Source organism: Meleagris gallopavo, chromosome 7 (assembly GCF_000146605.3).
Source record: "Meleagris gallopavo isolate NT-WF06-2002-E0010 breed Aviagen turkey brand Nicholas breeding stock chromosome 7, Turkey_5.1, whole genome shotgun sequence".
NCBI lineage: Eukaryota > Metazoa > Chordata > Aves > Galliformes > Phasianidae > Meleagris > Meleagris gallopavo.
The window spans coordinates 968953-987870 of NC_015017.2; the positions used below are offsets into that span (position 1 = coordinate 968953).

General features: G+C 42.8%; 1 protein-coding gene across 7 annotated transcripts in view; it reads left to right on the forward strand.

Moving 5' to 3' along the window:
- The window catches only part of HDAC4 (histone deacetylase 4), a 208364-nt gene that overhangs the window by 61408 nt on the left and 128038 nt on the right, over positions 1-18918 (forward strand). For all 7 annotated transcript variants that reach the window (XR_794053.3, XM_010713207.3, XM_010713201.3 and 4 more), the window contains one exon: positions 7284-7355. Coding sequence is in view for 6 of the 7 variants with exons in the window: in XM_010713207.3 (XP_010711509.1) it covers positions 7284-7355 (72 nt within the window). In the remaining variant the exon portion in view is untranslated. The remainder of the gene's footprint in view (positions 1-7283; positions 7356-18918) is intronic.

Here is an 18918-nt window from a genome sequence, read left to right on the forward strand (position 1 = left end):
GACGTGGACACAGCTACATCCCAGTTTCATTCCTCATGGAAGTCCCGAGCTCTTGTCCTTCTGGAGCTTTAGGACAGCACAGGCAGGTGGGAGCATTGGATGGATGGCTGCAGAAGAGAGCCTATGGGAAATGGTTGGGTAAGGTAAGCCAAAAATAGAGCTAAATCTGATGCCGCGCTTTCCTGGTATCGCGTGCTGGGCTACAGCTGTGTGTATGAAATATAATAGCAACCTCTTCTGCCTGTAACCAGAGCAGAACCGGCGGGTGTTTGGGCTGACCACGTGCAGAAGGTGCTGAGTGTCGCAGGGAAGCTGAGCCGCTCACACACTGGGAATCAGAAGGGTGTTTGTGAAGAAACAAATGCTGTAAGTGGTGCTTAGTGCGACTTAGGGTAGGCTGCGTTGGCTGGGTAAATGCTTGGTGTCAAACGGGAGCAGGTAAGCTTTCCATGCTTGGTCTTCCATCTTGCCTGACTACCTATAAGACCGAGTGATTGCTCAGCCTGCCAGTGTGCATGCAAGGGGTAGTCGGGGTGTAGGATGCTGCTTTGCTTCTCGTGCAGGTGCATGCTCCAGCTTGTCCAGAATGGGTTGATTCCTGTTCATCAGTTGTTTTGAAAATTGATACAGAAGAATGGAATGAAAAACAAGATGAAATATGAATATCTCACAGCAAGGGACTGAAGTACACAGTGGCATTAAGAGGTAGATCACAAAACTTCTATCATCTGGCGCTTGACAATTAGTGCATGGACACATCTGCAGTGGTCTGTAGACACCTCGAGGACCTCAGCATTGCTTCACATCTTCGCTGTTTGGCTTATAGCAAAGCTTCATGGCAATCAATTCAAGGTTGCTTTTCATGTTAGCTATTTGAGTGCTGTTTCTACTTTAAGATTAACTGTAGGGAAATCTGCTGGGTGTCTCCTTGCTGAGTTCTGCATAGGAAAGCAGTGGAAACAGGGCTCCATACAAGACTTGCTGATGGTTTTTCTGTGCTGTGCCACATGCTGGCAGTGGAAGGTGGCTAACCTTGAGCGTTAGCGCTAATAAAAACAAGAATAAAACAAATCCAACCCTACATAAACAGGACTGGATTGGCTTTCATCTCTGTGGGTAGCTTCTTCATTATGCTTGCAGGCCATGCATATTTAGAACCCAACTCTAAAATACTTTTATTGTCTTCTCTGGTCTAATCCCTTGTTGTTCCTGTAGGTATCTGCAGAATTTTATTTTTACCATCCACCCTTAAACTATGAGTAAACAGTGCTTAAACACTACGTTTATTTTTGTTCAATTCTATATGCTGTTGTGATGCAGTGGGTTTTTATAGTAGTTGCAGTCAATTCCAATTGAAACCATAATTGGTATTTCTACTTGATAGCTGCTGTAAATCTCAAAGAAAGGAAGAGGAGGATGCTCTCATTTTGTTAGGCTGCTTCTCTTTCGGATGCACAGTGCATCTTCCAGCTCTCTGGGCTAATTAAAATGCCATTACAGTACATGTGGTGCTACAATACAGTCTAGGGAGACGTCCAAAAATAGATTCTTGAGTGCAGACAAATTAGAGAGGAAATATGCGCTGAGCATTTTCTCATAGGTTTAAAGAGAAATAATCCATTTGCTGCCTTAATTGCTTTCTTGTAAATGTTGAAGATTTTTTTTCTCTGTAAATTCCGAATGAGTAGACAAATAAATAATACATCCATGATAATTACTGTTCTCATTACTAATATTTTAACTTGTTGTTATACACCACAGCTGTTAATATGCAAGTCAGGATGTTTTAGCGGGCTGTGCCTAATGGTCGAGGGCAGACTTTTATTCCGAAGCCATTCTGTTTTTGTCACCTGGTATCCCAAGGCTATGAGGTTAGCACATACCTGTTTTTAGCTCTACAGTAATGCCTCTGAGCAGAACCCCACCCCAAGAGGCAATGCAGATGAATACTGCTTGCATGTTGTGTGCAGCGTTGTGGTTGGGAGAGCAAGTGCTGTGCAAAGGGTCAGCTCTGCAGAGCGTGACAGTTGGTGCTGAGGAGGCTGTATGCAGGCTGTGAAAGTGGAATTTTGATTTAATTTTTATTTTTAAGCTTGCTTTAGGGCTGAATTAAAATCCAGTCTCCCAGGCAAGGGTCTGCATTAGTGGCTGGACCTCATTAGGTGAACTGGCAGGCACTGAGTTCGAGTTGTGTCCCTCCCAAATGCAGCTCTGTGCTCAGCCTGCTCCGTGCTGGAATTGAACACATGCAAAGAGAAGAAGCATGGCCAGGAGCACAGCCTGGGGCTGGCTGTAAGCCCTCTGCAGTTGCAGGGCGGCATGCAGATGTAGGGGGATCTGCCGCCACCCTGCTTCTCTTCTTACAGGCTCTAGTTGTGGTGCTGGTCAGGCATGCTGAGCTCTTATCAAAGAATCATAGAACGGTTGGGTTGGAAGAGGCCTTAGAGATCACCCGGTCTCAACCCCTGCAGTAGGCTGGTTGTCCCCACAGATCAGGCTGCCCAGGGCCCCATCCAGCCTGGCCTGGAGCACTTCCAGGGATGGGACACCGACAGCTCTAGGCAGCAGTGCCAGCACCTCACTGCCTTCACTGTGAAGAATTTCTTCCTAACATCTAACATAAACCTGCAGTTTTTGGCTTAAAATGGTCCCCCTTGTCCTATTGCTATCACATACAAAGTCGGTCTCCATCGTCAGTAAGGATGGATATGAGGCTGGTCATCTGCCTTCAAGCATTTCTGTGTGTTGCTGCATTTAAGCGTGTGTTGGTTGTACCTTAAAGCAAGGATCCTTGTGGGCTTGGGGAGAAGGGGAATGGGTCTCTTCTTCTCCTTTGTAAGACAAGTTCGCAACTGCTTTGCTAGAAAGCAGTAAAGAGAGCAAGGTAGTTATTTGCTCGATGACAAATATAAATTCAGGAGTCATTGATCCAGAAACATCCCTTCTCTCTGTAGAGACCGTAGCGGAAGCTGAATTTCAGATGTGGATGCGTGCTCTTGAAAGGATGTGGTTGGGATATTCTCTTAGATGCCAACTTTTCTCAAGTGTTTTCTCAGAGGTTTCTCCTTGATTGCCTGCAATTCATCTTCTAAAACCAAGGGCAGTGCTTTTGCCGAGCAGGCTGTCACGTCTCTGAGTAATTACCTCCCGTGTCTTGCATATGTGCCTGCTAATGCATCCTGGAATGAACTTGTGTCTTCTGCATCGCTGCCAAACAGTGGATTCTCAGTTTGCAAAGTGCTTCTTTTTTGTTGTATTGTTTCTTGGCTGGGCATTGCTCATCCTGTAATTGTGCGTTTAACCATTATTGTTATTTAGGTGGGAGGGATCTTCCCATTTCTGATTGAACCTTGCACCCGTTCGCCAACTTGTCATTGAATTCTTCTTGCCGTGCTCCCAAGTGTGACTCTGTGGTGTGATGTCAGGTCTGAGATCTAAATGCAGCTTTAATGCATTATCATTAAATAGTGAACTACCACACCATGCTGGGTATAATCCATCTAAAAGCAGACGATGACTGAAAGAGGTTTTTAAGTAGATTTGTGCTTGCTTTAGGGTGATTCATGCAGACCTGACTTTCTTAATAACGTGCCCATTGAAACCTTTCAAAGTTTTTTATAAATCCTGGGTAAAATCCCCCAAAATAATAAGTAACATCTTTTAAAAACCACCACTTTACTGGGCTGACACACTGACAACACTAAGTAATTGCCTTCAGCTTCACCTCCATCCATTGGCGGCACTAATCTCTGTGCTGCCACGTCCTTTCTTTCTTGAAGACAGAAATAACTCCTATTTACTGTAATTGTTTCCCACCTTCCCTCAGAGTCTGCCTTTGTGTCTCTTTAGGACTTTCCCTGTTCTCTGGGAGGTCTTTAAAAACAACTGGTGGTTGTTCATCACTTTGCTTGGGGAGTACAAGTAGAGCAGGCTGATTTGCATCAGGCCTAAAGATCTGAACACATGAAAAGCTATTTAAATAACCTTTTCCAGTTCTGCCCCACATTTTTTACTCATCAGAGTTAATTATAGGAAGGCTGCATACAGTTTTCTGGTGGAAATGAACTGAGTGCTTCAGCCTTCTGTTTCGTTCATCATCTGCCCTTTTTTTAGTGGGGAGAAGGAATAAAGCTGCACTTCCCTATCCTTGTCCAATTTGGTTTCACCTTGGATGTTGTGCTAGTTCATTTGGCTTCTTCATCTTTTCTGGAGGCTTTTATCCATGCAGGTTTCTCCCTGTTATTCTGTGTGTACTGTAGCCATCTTGTCTTCATTTTGCTCTTTTCAATGAGGTTAAATCCTGCAAGCCCAGCCACTTCAGAAAGTGACCTGGATATATTTTAAAGAACTCCTTGGAACGCTTCAGGACAGACTGTGATAAAAATGAAATGTTCAAATCCCTGTCAATGAATAATAGCTTCATCTCATTAATTAGTGTGTAGAATTACCCCTTTGAAAATGAAGCTGTGCTAAATCTCATCTAACCTGAGCCATCAGTGAGGCGTGTGCCTCCTTGCAGACCTGCTGGAGGCTGCAGCACGTCTCCTTGTTGCCTGGTTTTGGACTGGACCATCTGCAGCATCACTTCTGGCATCTCCTGCATGCAGCCAGCCTGAGGTCTGTGTGCAGGGCGCAGGGCTCCCACATGGCTGGGACAGCTCGCTCTGCCTGAGGGTGCTGCCTGTTAGGTGGAGTCATCTACAGCCCATTCAAGATTGCGTTTTTTTGGCATCTCTTTTTAGTATCTCAGGAAACACTCATCTAGTAGAGAGACTGAAAGTATTTCGTAGGTAATCTGCTTTGTGGTGCTGTGTGTAGCTGCTAGATTGTGGCTGGTAGAAGTGCCGAGCAGTGATTGCACAGCTTGCCCTCTGTGCATGTTCTTTGCTGCCCTTCTGCAGCAGTGAGACAAGCTGCTTCCCATCCCTGCCCAGGTTTTCAGCATTGCAGAAGCACCCTGTGATCCCCTCCAGGCAATAGCAAGGACAAAACTGGAGATCTGTGTGTGTGGCACAGATATTTTTAGCATCTTTTGTCTGTTTTTTTTTTAGTTCTGTAATTGCCAAAGTTGTCTCTAGAAATGCATGGTGAAGCTTCTAGAGGGTTGGAAGTGAATTCTTTGGAAAGGAGGGAGTGGGGGAAAAGCTTTTATTTTTGTGACAGAAACCGATGATATTCATTTTGGCATTTGCAGACCCAGGCCAATCTTTATCTTATTGCTACCTCATAAGTACTGGCATAAAACATTGTGCATTTCTTATTACACAGAAGTCAATTATGTAGCAGCTGATTTAGGAGAGAGGCTTCAGTAATGGTGGTAAGAAGAAAACAGCACAACAGTAACAGCAGATCGGATGTTTCATTAAATGCAGCGCTGTTTTGACTTTCTGAACAAACTGTTTGCCCATTCTCTTGAAATGGATCCTTTGCTTCTTGTAGGATCCCTAGGTGGCTGTAGGAAGCTGAGCTGTAGTGCATTATTTCTTGTGTCAGGATGGTAAGGTGCATGCTCTGGCTGTGAACTAGCTCACCCCTCAATAAGTGTGCAAGTTCAATCTCTGCTTGGACCTCTTTTATCGTTATTGGTAGACTAGGAGAAAAGGTGCTTGGAGCAGATATTTCCTTCTTACAAGTGGAGCCTTTCTTTGTCAGTCGGTGTAGAGAGTACAGAACTTCTGTCTTGCATGGTTCCACTATTTAGACTGCCGTGCTTTAAAAAACATTCGTGTTTTTCTGTGATTATCATTCATTTTGCAGCAGAGATCGAAGAGACTGTTGGTTTGGGTTTTTCATTTAATTGAAAATGTAGATACTTCGATTCTTAGAATTAAAAGCAGACACAGCTCTTAAATCCCCACTCACCAACACAAGTGTTGGTGATCTTTGATGTTCTGGTGACACTCAACACACACAGCAGTGTGGGAGCGAGTCCACAGACCAAAATAAAGCCTTGTGTCACTTGATTCTTCTCCGTGCACGTTCCACTGCTTGTGGACGCAAGGCTGTCTGCCCCAGCTGTGCTGTTGATCTCATGGTAACAATCCAAAAGCAAATAATGTGTGATGGGAACAACCTGTTTTATCTGCAGGACAGTAATTACTTGCTTGGGAAGGAAAGCTCAGCGTGGCTGTAGTTTGGTTCATTTACTTATTGCCTGGGGCAGCACTGATGCTTGGGTGTTGGCAGTGGAGGCAAAGCCATGCAAGTGATGGAGAAAACCCAACCACTCTTTCTGTTCAGGAGCCCAAAATGGTGCAAACAGGGAGAAGAAAACAAAGTGTGATTTGTGTTGTTTTCTTTTTTAACATTCCACCAACAGCATAACGTTTTATAGTAGTGAACTTGGCTTTGACTGAGAGATGGGGTGGCTTCTTTGATGTCTCCAGACGGGGTTTGCCTTGATGGTATCTGTGCTGCAGCACGGTAACACATTAGAGGAGATCAAGTGAGACACAACTGCCAAAGGTGTGGGTATTTACAGTGGAACAAACCAATCTGAGATGGAGTATTCATAACCGAAGTACTGGAAACGTACTGTAGTGAAGCATCACCTACTTGAATTTAGCATTTTTATGCTTCAGCTCCTGTTGGGGGGGCAGAGGGGAGGAGAGTGGATGACTAGAAAATCTGGTCTGGCAGTCTACAGCAGCAGGGATCATGTTTTTCTGTTTTAGCTCTACTTGAATGCAAGATATAATCTTTGAAATATTTTAAATAGAGAACTGCTTCAGCACGATGGATTTCTGCATATCATTTACAAAGTATGTTTTTAATGCCTTTCTGAAATCCAAACTTATGCAAAATGGGACTTGTTATGTATGTCTGCGCATTTTAATCTCCTGCAGTGATTTGCCAGTTTTCCTTAGCATCTCCCTGGCATATTATAACCATTCCTTAGCTTCGCTTCACCAGGGATGTGTTTCTGTCTTAACTCTGCTCGGTTCTCCTGAAGAAGGAAGGAATAGCTGTTTAGCTATTGTATGGTAAGGTTTATCAGCTGTCATGTCTGTTTTTGTTGCTGTTGGGAGCAGTACCAGTTGGATTTAAAGACCAGGAAAACCTGAGTGTGGTTTGGGAGTCTTTTATTTTCTGCTGTAGTGTAAGCAGTTGTTAGGCAGCTGCTGTCCTGTTAACGTTCTTGTTTCTATTGATTTGTGTTACTTGTGTGTTTCTGATTCTCACTGCTGATTGGTTAGTGATTTATTATTATTTTTTTTCTGCTTGGAATATCTAAAATAGCTCAGCTAACCAAAGAGTTGTTGTGATGTTTTTTCTCTTTCCAGATGGGCTTTCTGGCAGAGAACAGCCAGTAGAGCTGTTGAATCCACCTAGAGTGAACCACATGCCCAGCTCTGGTAAGAAGAAACTTTTATTAAATGTTGCTCCTATTCTGGGAATGCAGTAAAATGTTATGCAGATCTGTCTTACAAGTGGATGAGCAGAATGCAAATGCAGTACGCTGGAACAAAGTGTGTCAGAACTTGCATACATCTACTTTCCCAGGCTGGGCAAGTGGGGTTTGGGAGTGGAGGGAGAACAGAGCACAGCAGTCTTGGGAGCTTAAATAACTCAGCCCCAGCCCTTGGCAGGGAGCTGAGGAGAGGCTGGCCTGACAGAGCTTCTCAGTTGTCCTTAGAAAGAAGGGAGCAGCAGAGCAGTGCAGTACCCTATGAGAGTTTTCACAGATTAAAAGGAGAACTGCAAACCAAAGTAGGTTTTCTGAGTTTCTATTAAGGAAAAATCTCCTTGTGTTGAAATGAGTAAAAAGTCGGAGCCAAACTCAGGCTGATCAAAGCATATCATGCTGATCTCCTGGCTATTTGCTTTTCTTCCCTGTCCTAATGATCCTGCTGCACTGTCTCCTGTGTCTTGTCCTTCTGGTATGAAGCAAGCAAAGCAGCCAATGCTGGTCTTGGAGATTGGCTGCTTCTTGAAGGGCAGAGGAGAGAAATCTTACGGCTTGCAGTTAGAGCACTTCGAAAAACAAAAGCAACTGTTTGCATCCAAAATACATGAAATGCTATGAAAAGCAATCTCTTGCTTTCTTTTGCACTCCTGCCTTCTCTTTTCCAAAAGTGTTTTGGTTCCAAGTGCATACTGATAGAAATATTTGTACTAGGGATGATTTGGTATATGAAGCATCATCTACTTTCCAGGTAGGAGCTCAAATTTTCCCAAACCCCATCTTTCCCTTCTTGATTGCCTTCCAAAATCCCTTTAGGTCCTTTTATATTAAGGAAGAGATCTTGCAGAAGATGTAAGAGCTTCTGGTAATGCAAGTTGGGAAAATGTAAATGAAGTATATTCAAAACAACTTCGGTAGATCAGGAGGAGGGAAATGGGCTGCAATCTAACCTAGATTTTTGTGGACTTAAATGCATTTGTGGGAAAGGAAACCTTTAAGGAGGTTGAGCAGTTGTGCTGGGGGAAGAGAGGAGACCATTCTTACCAGTTATGAAGGTTTGCCTTTGCATTCTGAGAAATCTCTTTTCACTGCATGTGCTCCAAAGCTTGTCTGTCAAGTAAGGCAGGTTAAATTTTCCTAACCCTGAGAGAGATTCTCATTTTAAGTCTTCCTTGATAACACAGGTCAACTTAAAGATTTTCCTACCCATTTTGTATCTGTGTGCTAGATGGAATTTTCTGAGACTGTTAAGTGCATAAGAGGAATCACATTCCTCAGTTCTGTCAGTATATAGATCAATGGGTAGAATTATAAATGTGTGATGACTTTTAGCCTTCTACTCTATTTTGGAATTGATTTCATTGTTGCTTGTAATGTTTCACATTTTCTTTAGAGGTATTTCAGGACAAAGGGTGCTGCTGGTTAAACAGCTTGGGTAACCTGATGCTAGAGTTCGTTGTGCTCTGTGTTCCCCAGATGCTAGGAGGTTGTTTAAAGGTCTATGAACTCTTCAGGATTCATAGAATTCTTACCTTTTGTACTGCGTTTTGAGTATTTTCAATAGTTCGGCTCTCTGCCTACTGAAAAATAAGCAGCTAGACATCAATGGAGAGCTGTGCTCATGTGAAGTGGGCATAATGTGAGACAGGCAGCAATGACTCTGTTAGATGACTTCCAGCAGCATTTGAGCCACAGAAACTTCTGTCTCATGCTTGAAAGCTTAGATCATGCTGGCTGTGTGGTGAGTGAAGGGCAGGAGAGACTTCTGAGGGGAGGGAAACGAAAAAGTGACCTTACACGAGAAGCAGCATTAGCTCTGATCAGCAGTCACTCTTGGGATCCTGAACTTGTTTTGTGCTGAAGAAATCTTCTCAGCCTTGCAGCATGTATGTGAGCCAGAAATGTGCATCTTGTATTTTTAATTTAATTTTAAAACGTGGAAGCAGAGCCGGACAAAAAGCAGAAAGATATTTTGTAATGGCAAGCAAATACCACTGACCTTTTGAGTGGCTTATCAGCTGGCTTTCAAGTGTGGTGCCTGACTATACCTGTGTATCCTGATGAGTTTTTGAAATGAACTGATGGAATAATGGTAGGCAAACCATTGCCCTGTATGTTTTTTGTCATTACTATGTATAGAAAGTTTGCTGCAGATCTGTCTGAGAGAAGAAAGGGAAAGAAATGCCAAATATTGTTTTGGAGAAAGAAGTTGCATTTGGTATTGTGGGGTGTTACTCCAAGTCTCGGGCATTGCTGAAATAATGGGATTGAAAAACAGCTTAAGGAAAAAGAAAATGCTCAGTCATGTCCTGGGATATTCCCCTCCAAACTTTATTCCCTTGTGGTAAAGCAACTGATTTGTAGCCCTCATGATGAATAAACCCACTGCTGTGTGGCAGAGGATGGTGAGCAACCTGTATCCCCAGTATTGCATTTACAGTTGAGATAAAATCATTGTGGTGAGTTTATAGGAAACCAAAATGTTTTCTCAGACAAACCAAGCAAAGGAGAAGTCTGATCCATGTTCAGTGTTCTTCTCTTGTGTAAAAAAGTAGCCAAGGGATGTAAAATACCCAAGTGCTAAGCACGCTCTATCCCTGTCTCGTGGCAGCATCTCAAGTATAGAACTGAAATGTTTAGGGCATTTCTATGAATCTGCTTCAGGAGTGAATGGGGTTGAGTAGAATGGAGTTCAGTCAGCAACAAGGTGGGGTTTTACGGAGATGCTTTCTCTCCTTTTCACAAAAAGTAAGGATGAATTTGAGAAAAGATGCATTTTCCCTTTTCAAAAATGTATCATCTGTAATTGGTACTTCTGGATTTTAGTTGCTTGTAAAAGGAAAACAAGACAAACTCCCTAAAATCCATATCTCGCTCAGGAATATTATCAACTGCTGTTGATAATAAACAACCTGTTCCAGTTGCTTTCTCTTTGTACAGCATCAGAATATTGCTGCACACTTGGCTTGGGGTAGGAAAGGGTATCAGTTATTAGATGATGGTGCTGTGTTTCCTTTCCTTAGCTTCTGCTTGCAGAATTCATAGAGATTCAGAGCAGGGACTGCACAGGCACAGACACCACGGTCAGCAGGAGAGAAAGCATTCAGGTTCATGAGCACACAGGTGGTCTGTTTGTGACCAGTGGCAGTGGATCACTTGCAGAAGTGTGTTGGAATGTTGGTTTTAAGTACTCTGTGATTTTAGGGTACTGTTTTTTTTTTGTTTAGCAGTGAGTGTACACAGCCTGTGGCTAAGGGAACTGATTAACATGAAGAAGGGAGGGATAGAATTCTCTTGTCCCCTTACTTTTTCTTCCATGCTTTTAGAATGAGATGTCTTCCCATACTGCACATCTGGGGAGCCAGTCTTAAAGACCTCAAATGTACGGGTACCTGGGTATGTTGTAGATAATCCTCTTAAAAACATTGCTTATGTACTGTTGACTCCATCCTCTAGATTTGATAAACAGATCATCCTTAAGCGTACCTTCACTACTTAAATGGGCGTTTTTTTCTACATAAGGCTGTTTGTTTGTGGTATTCTGGGTCAAGCTGTGATAGAGGCAATAGCAATAATCATGGGCAGGGGATGTCCCAGTGGCTGCCCCATCTCCTGTTCACACAGTCCTGCCCACAGGCCTTTGCTTGTCCCACATGGGCCTGGGGTTGCGCTGGGCCCGGTGCTGCCATGAACACACACTCCGTGCTGGGCAGCCAGAGCCTTTCCTTCTTCCCTGGTCTCATTATCCAGTCTCGCTTCCACATTCATTTGAAAAAGTGCTGATGTATCTGAGAACAAATGGTCTGCGAGAGCCTCTGGACTAATATTGTTACACGATTTTACAGGCTTTTGAAATCCAAGATTAATCCCAGCCTTGACGAGGAAGGAGTGGTAGTTCATTTGGCCTAACAGAGCTGAATAGCATGCTTTTGTTAATTTATCCCTTCAAAGGAAGAGAATGCCCTCTCACTACACTGTATTTTCAGATATTTGCTTGCTTTCTATAGCACGTCTGCTTCAAAAGCTCCTTCAGAGTGATACCGAGCCGGCGTGGTGTGGTGGGGCTTTGAAGCAGGTCCGGGTTGCTGCTGGTCAGTCAGGATTTGGGGCTCCCGACAGGTTCGTGCTTCTGCAGACAGGAGCTTGTTCCTCCTTGTTCACACCGGGACGTGTCAGAATGGGGATGGTATGCAATTTTATGGTGCTGCAGGAGGGGAGCTCACGTTCTGAAAGGCCAGTGCTTTAATGTTAAAAATATCCTTGTCTGTTCTCCATGGAGTCTGGCAAGAGGGGCAAAGCGAGTTCTGGAGAAATCATTTAAATGTCAAAACAGTACGCTAAGATTGAATCATTGTTTGCTTATTAGCTTTTTGTTAGCCTATTTTTTGCTTATTTATTAGCTGCAGGTATTTTTGTCAGACCTAGTGGGTGAATTTTTTCACCGTTAAGATGCTCTGACATACGACAGCAAAGAAACTGTAGGTTAAACTGTAGGTTAAACTGGATTAGAGCCTTGGTAGTCGGTCTGTAAAACCAAGTTAGTACCTGTTGCAGTAAATACAAGGTTTTTTTCCTGCAGTAAGTTAGCAGTGCAAAATGCAGCCTCTGTGATGGCAATTACTGTTTTCCAACTGGAGGCAGTAGTGAAATTCACCTTTGTAATCCACTGTTCAGCAAGGAAAACGTTGTGTTATGCTTCAGCCAAATTCCAAATTTTCCAGTGAGCACACTGGTGTGAGTGTCATGTATGTGAAGCTCCGAGAGATTGAACCACTTTTCCTGCTGCTTTGGGTTTGCTGGAATGGGGACCACTTGAGTGCTTGCCCACAACGTGGTGCCTGAACTTGGGTGGTGAGAAGGAGCTCAGAACTCTTAACCTCTATTTTGTTGTGCTTTTTCTTGGAAGAAAAATGTTTGTCGCTTCCTTTCTTAAGCACAAGGAAACGGCTATTAAACAGAGGAGGTGGGATGAATTAATGGCTTGTTCCTGTTCTAAAAGCTGAAAGCAACACTTAAATCTTGAGTGTGTGAACACTGCAGTGTTTTCTTTGATGAGAGGTAACTAGCAGGCAAGTCTGCTTTATCACAAGACTCAACATGCTGCTTTTCTTTATTCTTCCCTCATCTTGTTAAGCTTAAGTTTGTAGTAATTCCCTATAGATTTCCCTGGATTTGCTTGGCCCTGAATGTTCACCAAATGTTATTTTCACAATACTTCTTCTCTCACTTCCCCCACCAAGGGAAAGGCTGCTTTGTGCTTTTGCTGTCGTATAAAAGCAGGTGAGGGAGGGAAGAGCCTTTGAATGCATGACAGAATTTATATTAAACTTTTTGACTTCTTAGCGAAGGAGGAGATGGCGAGATACAAGCAGACATTTAAAGGCTCACTTGAATTGTTAATCAGTAATCTGTTCCCATTGCCTCTGGCTCTTCTAAAAATAACAGTACTGTGCAGTGAATGAAAAGTGATAAATATTTCATGGAAAGTTGATCACGGAATCCGGCACTTCTTGGGGGAAAATTCTGCATTTTTCAGATGTGATCTATCAGTGCCTTTGCCGCATCGTGTTTTCCGTGTGCGCAGCGCAGTCTGTGTGTGTGTTTTGTCTGGATCCACAGCCCTGGAGAGGCTCGAAAATCAAGATGAAGCCTTTTGTTCTCTACTTCTTCTGTCACATTTTCCAGGTGACGCTGTTGCCTTATGGCTCGTAACAGACCTTTGTTTCATCTGTACGGAAGACAAACCTGTGTGTTTCCCTTTGAAGGCTGTTAAGGATTCTGGAGTGGCCTGATTTACCTTGTCCTCTTCTTCCACCAGCTTCTCCTAATGCCTGCTAGGTGGCTGTGCCCATTAGCTGCTTCATTTGCAGTGTGTATACTTTGATCCAAGTTCTTTTTTTATTGGTGTGCTCTGTACTACAGAGCTCCCTAGAGTGCTTTATGCCAAAATTAACTAGGTATAGTTTATTGCTATGGGGGAAATAGATGTCAGGCCTGTGCCCAGCAGCCATGTGCGTTCCAGGGGTTTTAGAAATACCTCTTTTGACATGCATTTATCAAAATCCTAGAAGCTCTTCCCTAGCATATATTGATTTTCAGGACTGTATTTGGCTCTGTGTTGTTGTTGGGCAGTGGAGGGAATATCAGGTGAATGGCTTTTGCAGTGATGCTTAAAATCATCCAGATGCTGATCTGGAGATTTGCTGTTAATCAATTGAACACACCTTTACTATCCGCTGCTTTTTCCTACCCCTGCCTCAAAACATCCACTCCAAACCCCAAAATAATTTGGATGAAGATAGAGTTTGCCAAGTAAACAAATAAAAATTGTAACCTAGTTACTTCAAAATGAAAAATCCCAGCAACACTGTTGGGCCAAGTTAATGCGAGACTGCTGCCAATCTGAAATGGCCTAACTCTGTGTGGACGTCTGAAGTGCTCAGGCCATGAAAGAAGGGACGTTGCCTTCACCAGATTGGGTCTTTTGAGAGCTAGATTGCAGAGCGAACATTCCAGCCCACCAGTATTGATCTCCTTCCGTGTCCTTGTTCTCCAAAATCACTTCCTCTCCAACTTCTTTAAGAGTACCTGTGGGAATGTCCTCTTACCTCCTTGCCATCTTCTTGCAGTCAGACCATAGCTTTGTCACCAAGCAAATGTGAAATCAGAATTTTCTCTGCATCACATACAGAGGAATTCACACTACAGTGGTTTCATTTAAGTTTACAGTTAATGCTGAGTTGTCATTTGCCAGTTAAATGGCTTGAATCGAGGTCTACCTTCAGCCGGTGTCTCCTTTAACTTAAAACAACTGCTTATGATTAAATGTCTGCTCCTTTGGCTTAACTAATATCTTGTGACTTAAACCACTCAATTGTTACTACTTCTCCATCTGTTTTTCATTCAAGAAATTGTGTCATATTGGATGATTCATTCATATTTGATTAGAGATTTCATTATAAGCTGGTCTTAAGTTTTTATGATCTTAATAAAAGGCTTCAGAATCACTGACTTGGAGCTGTAATTGTAATATCATACAGAATAAATGTACTGCACATTTTTAATGATTCTTTTCTATGTATTTTTTAACCTGTTACAGTTCTTGCTAGTGGATTGTGTGAGGTGAATTCGTTTAAAAGTTTCTAACAGAATTCAGGGGCTGACCATTAACATTGTTCAGAAGAGTTCTTCCAATGCTGTTGTATCCAGGTGGCACTTGAGGGTGCAGTCAGTGAAATTTTGGTCAGACTTTGCTCTCCTTAGCCCATATTTGTAGTCCTGTTCATAAAAGCAGTCATGCTGTAATAATATTATGAAGGTCTTTAAGATCCTGAATTGTTGGGGTATCTGACAAATGGAAGGTTTTTATTTTCAATAATAGAGTGAATCTTGTGTGCAAATTGTTTCTCAGATGAAAATAATGAACGCAATATTTTTTCAATTTCTTCTAAAGCTTGATTAAGCTGCTAAAATAGAGTATTTGAAATAATAATAACAATAAAAGTAATGGGAGGAACTGCATTTGTGCACTGTTTTTTATTGTTCCCAAACTATCTTAAGATCTTAAGGACTTCTCAGCTGTACATAATAATAGCATATATCTGTCCTTTGAATGCTTAGGGATTTGTTTTATTAAAAGAATATTAGACCATGTTATTTTCTGCTGTAGTTTTTGTACCATTTGGTCTGTACAGGCTAACCATCAGGCTGCTCTGAGCCATAACGTATTCTGAAAATGGTTATGTACAGAATTTGACACAGCATATTTAACATGGCTCAGAGATCACTGAAGGCAGTCCCAAAAAGGTATAACGCACAAACTCCTGTATAATGTTTTAGAAGAGCAGGACAGCTGCTTGGCCTGCCTTCCTTGAGCGGGGTGGCAGAAAATGGCCGCTCCTCATTGGCAGTCTTCGTGGGAAGCCAGGCCTCGTCACAAGCCTTGCTGAAAGCTTGCCTTTAGCTGTGGTACTGGGGGATTGGTTTAAATTGACTCTTTGAGGTGTGTTAGGAGAGAGAGGTCGGCACTCTGTTCAGCGTTGGTGATTGAGCAGAATTCTGGCTTCATGGCAGTAGTCATCCTGAGATGAGGGATGTGCAGTGGGTAGGCTGGGCAGAGCTAGAAAATAACAGAAGGGCAGCTATTTTGTCGTGAAGATAAAGAAATGAATGTTTTTGAGAGAAACTAGATGGCTTGTGTATCAGCCACAACCTTCTGGTCTGGACAAAATCGTGGCCTGTCTGTCTGGGGTCGGAGCTTGGATTAAGGAGCTGGGTTCAGAGGGGCTTTTGAAAGGACACTGCATGGAGCCCAAGGTGTGGGGATGAGGCTTGTACACATGAAGAGGAGTTGGGAGATTTAGGCCCATAAGCTGGAGCATGGGTGGGTTGTCTGCAGATGTCAGCTTTTCAAAAGGTCAGTAAAATTGCCAGCAAGCATATATCTTCATCGAGAAGGGGAATAAATGCACAGGTTGCTGCAAATACAAGCCTCATGCTTGCAACCCTCCCCTCTCCCCCCGAAAGTAGATGGGCATAGATAGCAAGGATCCTTGCACAGCATCTCCAGCACCTCAAGGCCTGGTCTGTAACCCCTGCATAGATGCTGGGCTTCTGTGAGCAGTGCGTCATGGCCTGTGCGTTGGAGAGGCATCCAGGCATTCTGAGGGAATGCGATAGCTCCTCACAAGGCTTAAAATATCCAGGATTTGTTCCAGAGGTTCATTATTCTGGTATGAGAGGCTCTGCGTTCGGTGCCAGTGCTCGGTGACCTTTGGCAACTGAGTTGGCTTTCCTTCCCCCAAAATAACAGACTCTGCCAGTCTTCCTAGGGATTTACTGTAGCTGTCACCTGCTCAATACCTGCAGCAGGTAGTAGGGAATTAAAATTAATTTGGTCCTGGGTGATTGTCCAGGCATCTGACCTCAAGTCTGTCTTACCAGCTGTTGGTCTGTGTCCTCTTTAGGAAGCCGAAGCTTGACGTGTTGGTTCTCTGAAAAAATCAATTTTTCCATGTTAAGCCTAGGGTTAACATCAGGGCTCATGTGCAGTAAATGTAAGAATTTTTCCTTATTTGTTTATTTATTTATTTTTACAATCTTTTGCTTTAGTACCACATAGTTCTGTTAAATGTTAATATACTGACTAATTCATTTCACGACTGTATTTTTATGTGCATCCACAATTAGTTCTTATTGCGCAAATAACGTATTGTGAGAGTGACTGAGTTGGATGGAGGTGAAAAGAATTTGCAGGAAATAATCTGGGCTTCTGAACTGTTTGAAATGAAGAAAATAGAACGGTGACAAGAACTGAAAAAACCCTGTCTGAGGATTAAAGCCATTGCAATGTCTGGAAGATGTTTAGAGTATTCTCAATGTTAAATCAGCACCAGGGGAGTTTTAAATGGGAAAAAGTTGAAATGGTGGAGGCAAAAGAACACTTCAGAGAAGTGGCAGTGGTTTCCTGCGTTTCAGTGTGTTTTTCTTCTTTTAATACTGTCTGTCTGAATTCTTTGTTCTTGTACTTTCTTTGAACTTGGAACGTTTTGGTTGGGCTTCTCCTGATAGTTGCCGTCCTTAATTGAAACAGCAGTAGCCTTGCTGCCATTTAAATGGAGGATTTTGGAGACCTGAACAAAATATTGTGCTCATACCTTCTTTTGGCAACTGACTTAATAAGAGGCTAAAGCTTTGCATTTCATGACTGATTAATTGTACATAAATGCAGTGTTGCAGTCTGAATATTATTCTTGTGCCCTGAATCAGCCGGCAGGAACTGGCATTTACTTCTGTTGTGTTTCCCATAAGCTGTCCTATTTATAGCTTACTGCATGGGGAAGGCAGCGTAACTTGTGCTGAGATGAGCCTCAGGGCCAGAGAAGTGTTATCTTACCCGTGCGGTGTCGGCAGGGCTGTGGCCAGCCCCGGGGTGTGGGCATCTTCCCTTAGGCATATGGTGCAATGGGCAGTTCTGAATCTTGTATCTACCTCGTTGCTCATGTGTGTGTATATTTATACATATAATATATTTTATTTCAAAAATCATTTCCCACATCAAAAAACTGCTCCCCAAACATTGCAGAGCAGGAATGTCGAAGTCCTGGTTCCTCACAAGTGGTTCCCCTCTTGCTTGTTTGGTTGGTGTAAGCCAGTAGAGCTGGTCTGCCATAATGTCCACGTGGATATTAAGGCCCTGAGATGTTCCTGCTGTGAGCATGGATGTGTGTGCCTGTGGAGCCCAGGGGACTCACCTCCTCTTGCAACCAATGCCTGTTCAGTACCCAAAAACTTAGTCCTAGGTGTGCAGTATTAGAAGTGGATGTCCGTCATGTGTGCACATCAGTTGATGCTGTTCAAAGCAACACATGACAGCTCAGTGTCACGAGTTCTATCTGCATATTCATATTTCTGATCTCCTTACTGACAATAAATATTTATAACACAGAGCTGCTTTTTATTTTGGTGTGCAGTCACAAAGATAACATTCCTTAATCCTCGTGGTCATAAATGTTCTTATTTCTTTCTGTCGTTGCTAAACACACCTGAAGGTGAATGCACTAGATTTTATGTTATGTAGATTTTATGAATTCTGCCACTGTCATAATTTTTAAAATCTATTTAGCCTGTTTTTTTTGTTGTTGTTGTTGTTTTTTAATTCACTTTAATGTGTGTTGCTTCTGTTGTGTTCCAACTGTAATACAGAGAAGAATGGCTAAATTGTAACATGAACTCTCTGAAATGTAGATACAGCGTTGTTAGCTGTATCTTGGCTAATTATGACCACTGTTTAATTTGCAAGGCATCTTTTCCTGGTTAAAAAAGGAGGAGGGCAAAGCAGACCCTTTCAAATGCCGTGCCTATATTGTAGGACTTGCAGGAACGGGGAACACGGAAGCATTGTAGTGCTTCAGGCTTGTGAGCAGAGATCTTCTTTTAGAAGGAGTCAGTATGTAGTCATCACACGACACAACTTCGTCTCACAAGGTCTGGTATCAAAGTGAACAAATTATTGCTGCTGTTAGCTGCTTGCCCATTAGACACTCAGACATTAGATTATTCAGGACATTCTGGGACTCACAAGATGGCAGATGAACTCACAAGAAGCCTGTGGGTTTTATTCTTCCATTTCTGGAATTGTTCTGTAATAATCAGTGGTATTTCTTTCTTCACTGTTCTTGTTAGGGAAAGGTAATGATCTGAGGCCTCAAAAATAGGTTTATGAAGAGATTTTTGATCCACTGGCAGGAAAAAGCAAGCAGATCTAATTCGTGTTCTTCTGACAGTAAGCCAAGAAACCGATATGCTTTTTATTCAAATTGAAAGTTTCTTAAGATGGTATTAGACCTGCCCCATCTGTCTCAGCACAGGCTAGATGGCAAAGGATTTTACTTAACTGAGCAGTGAAGTTATGCTGATAAAAGTGACGGTAATTCCTTTTACCTAACGTGCTGAAGCACTCTAGTGTGATACATGTAGCACACCTTGGACCTGGGCTCCAGGAGCGTATTTAT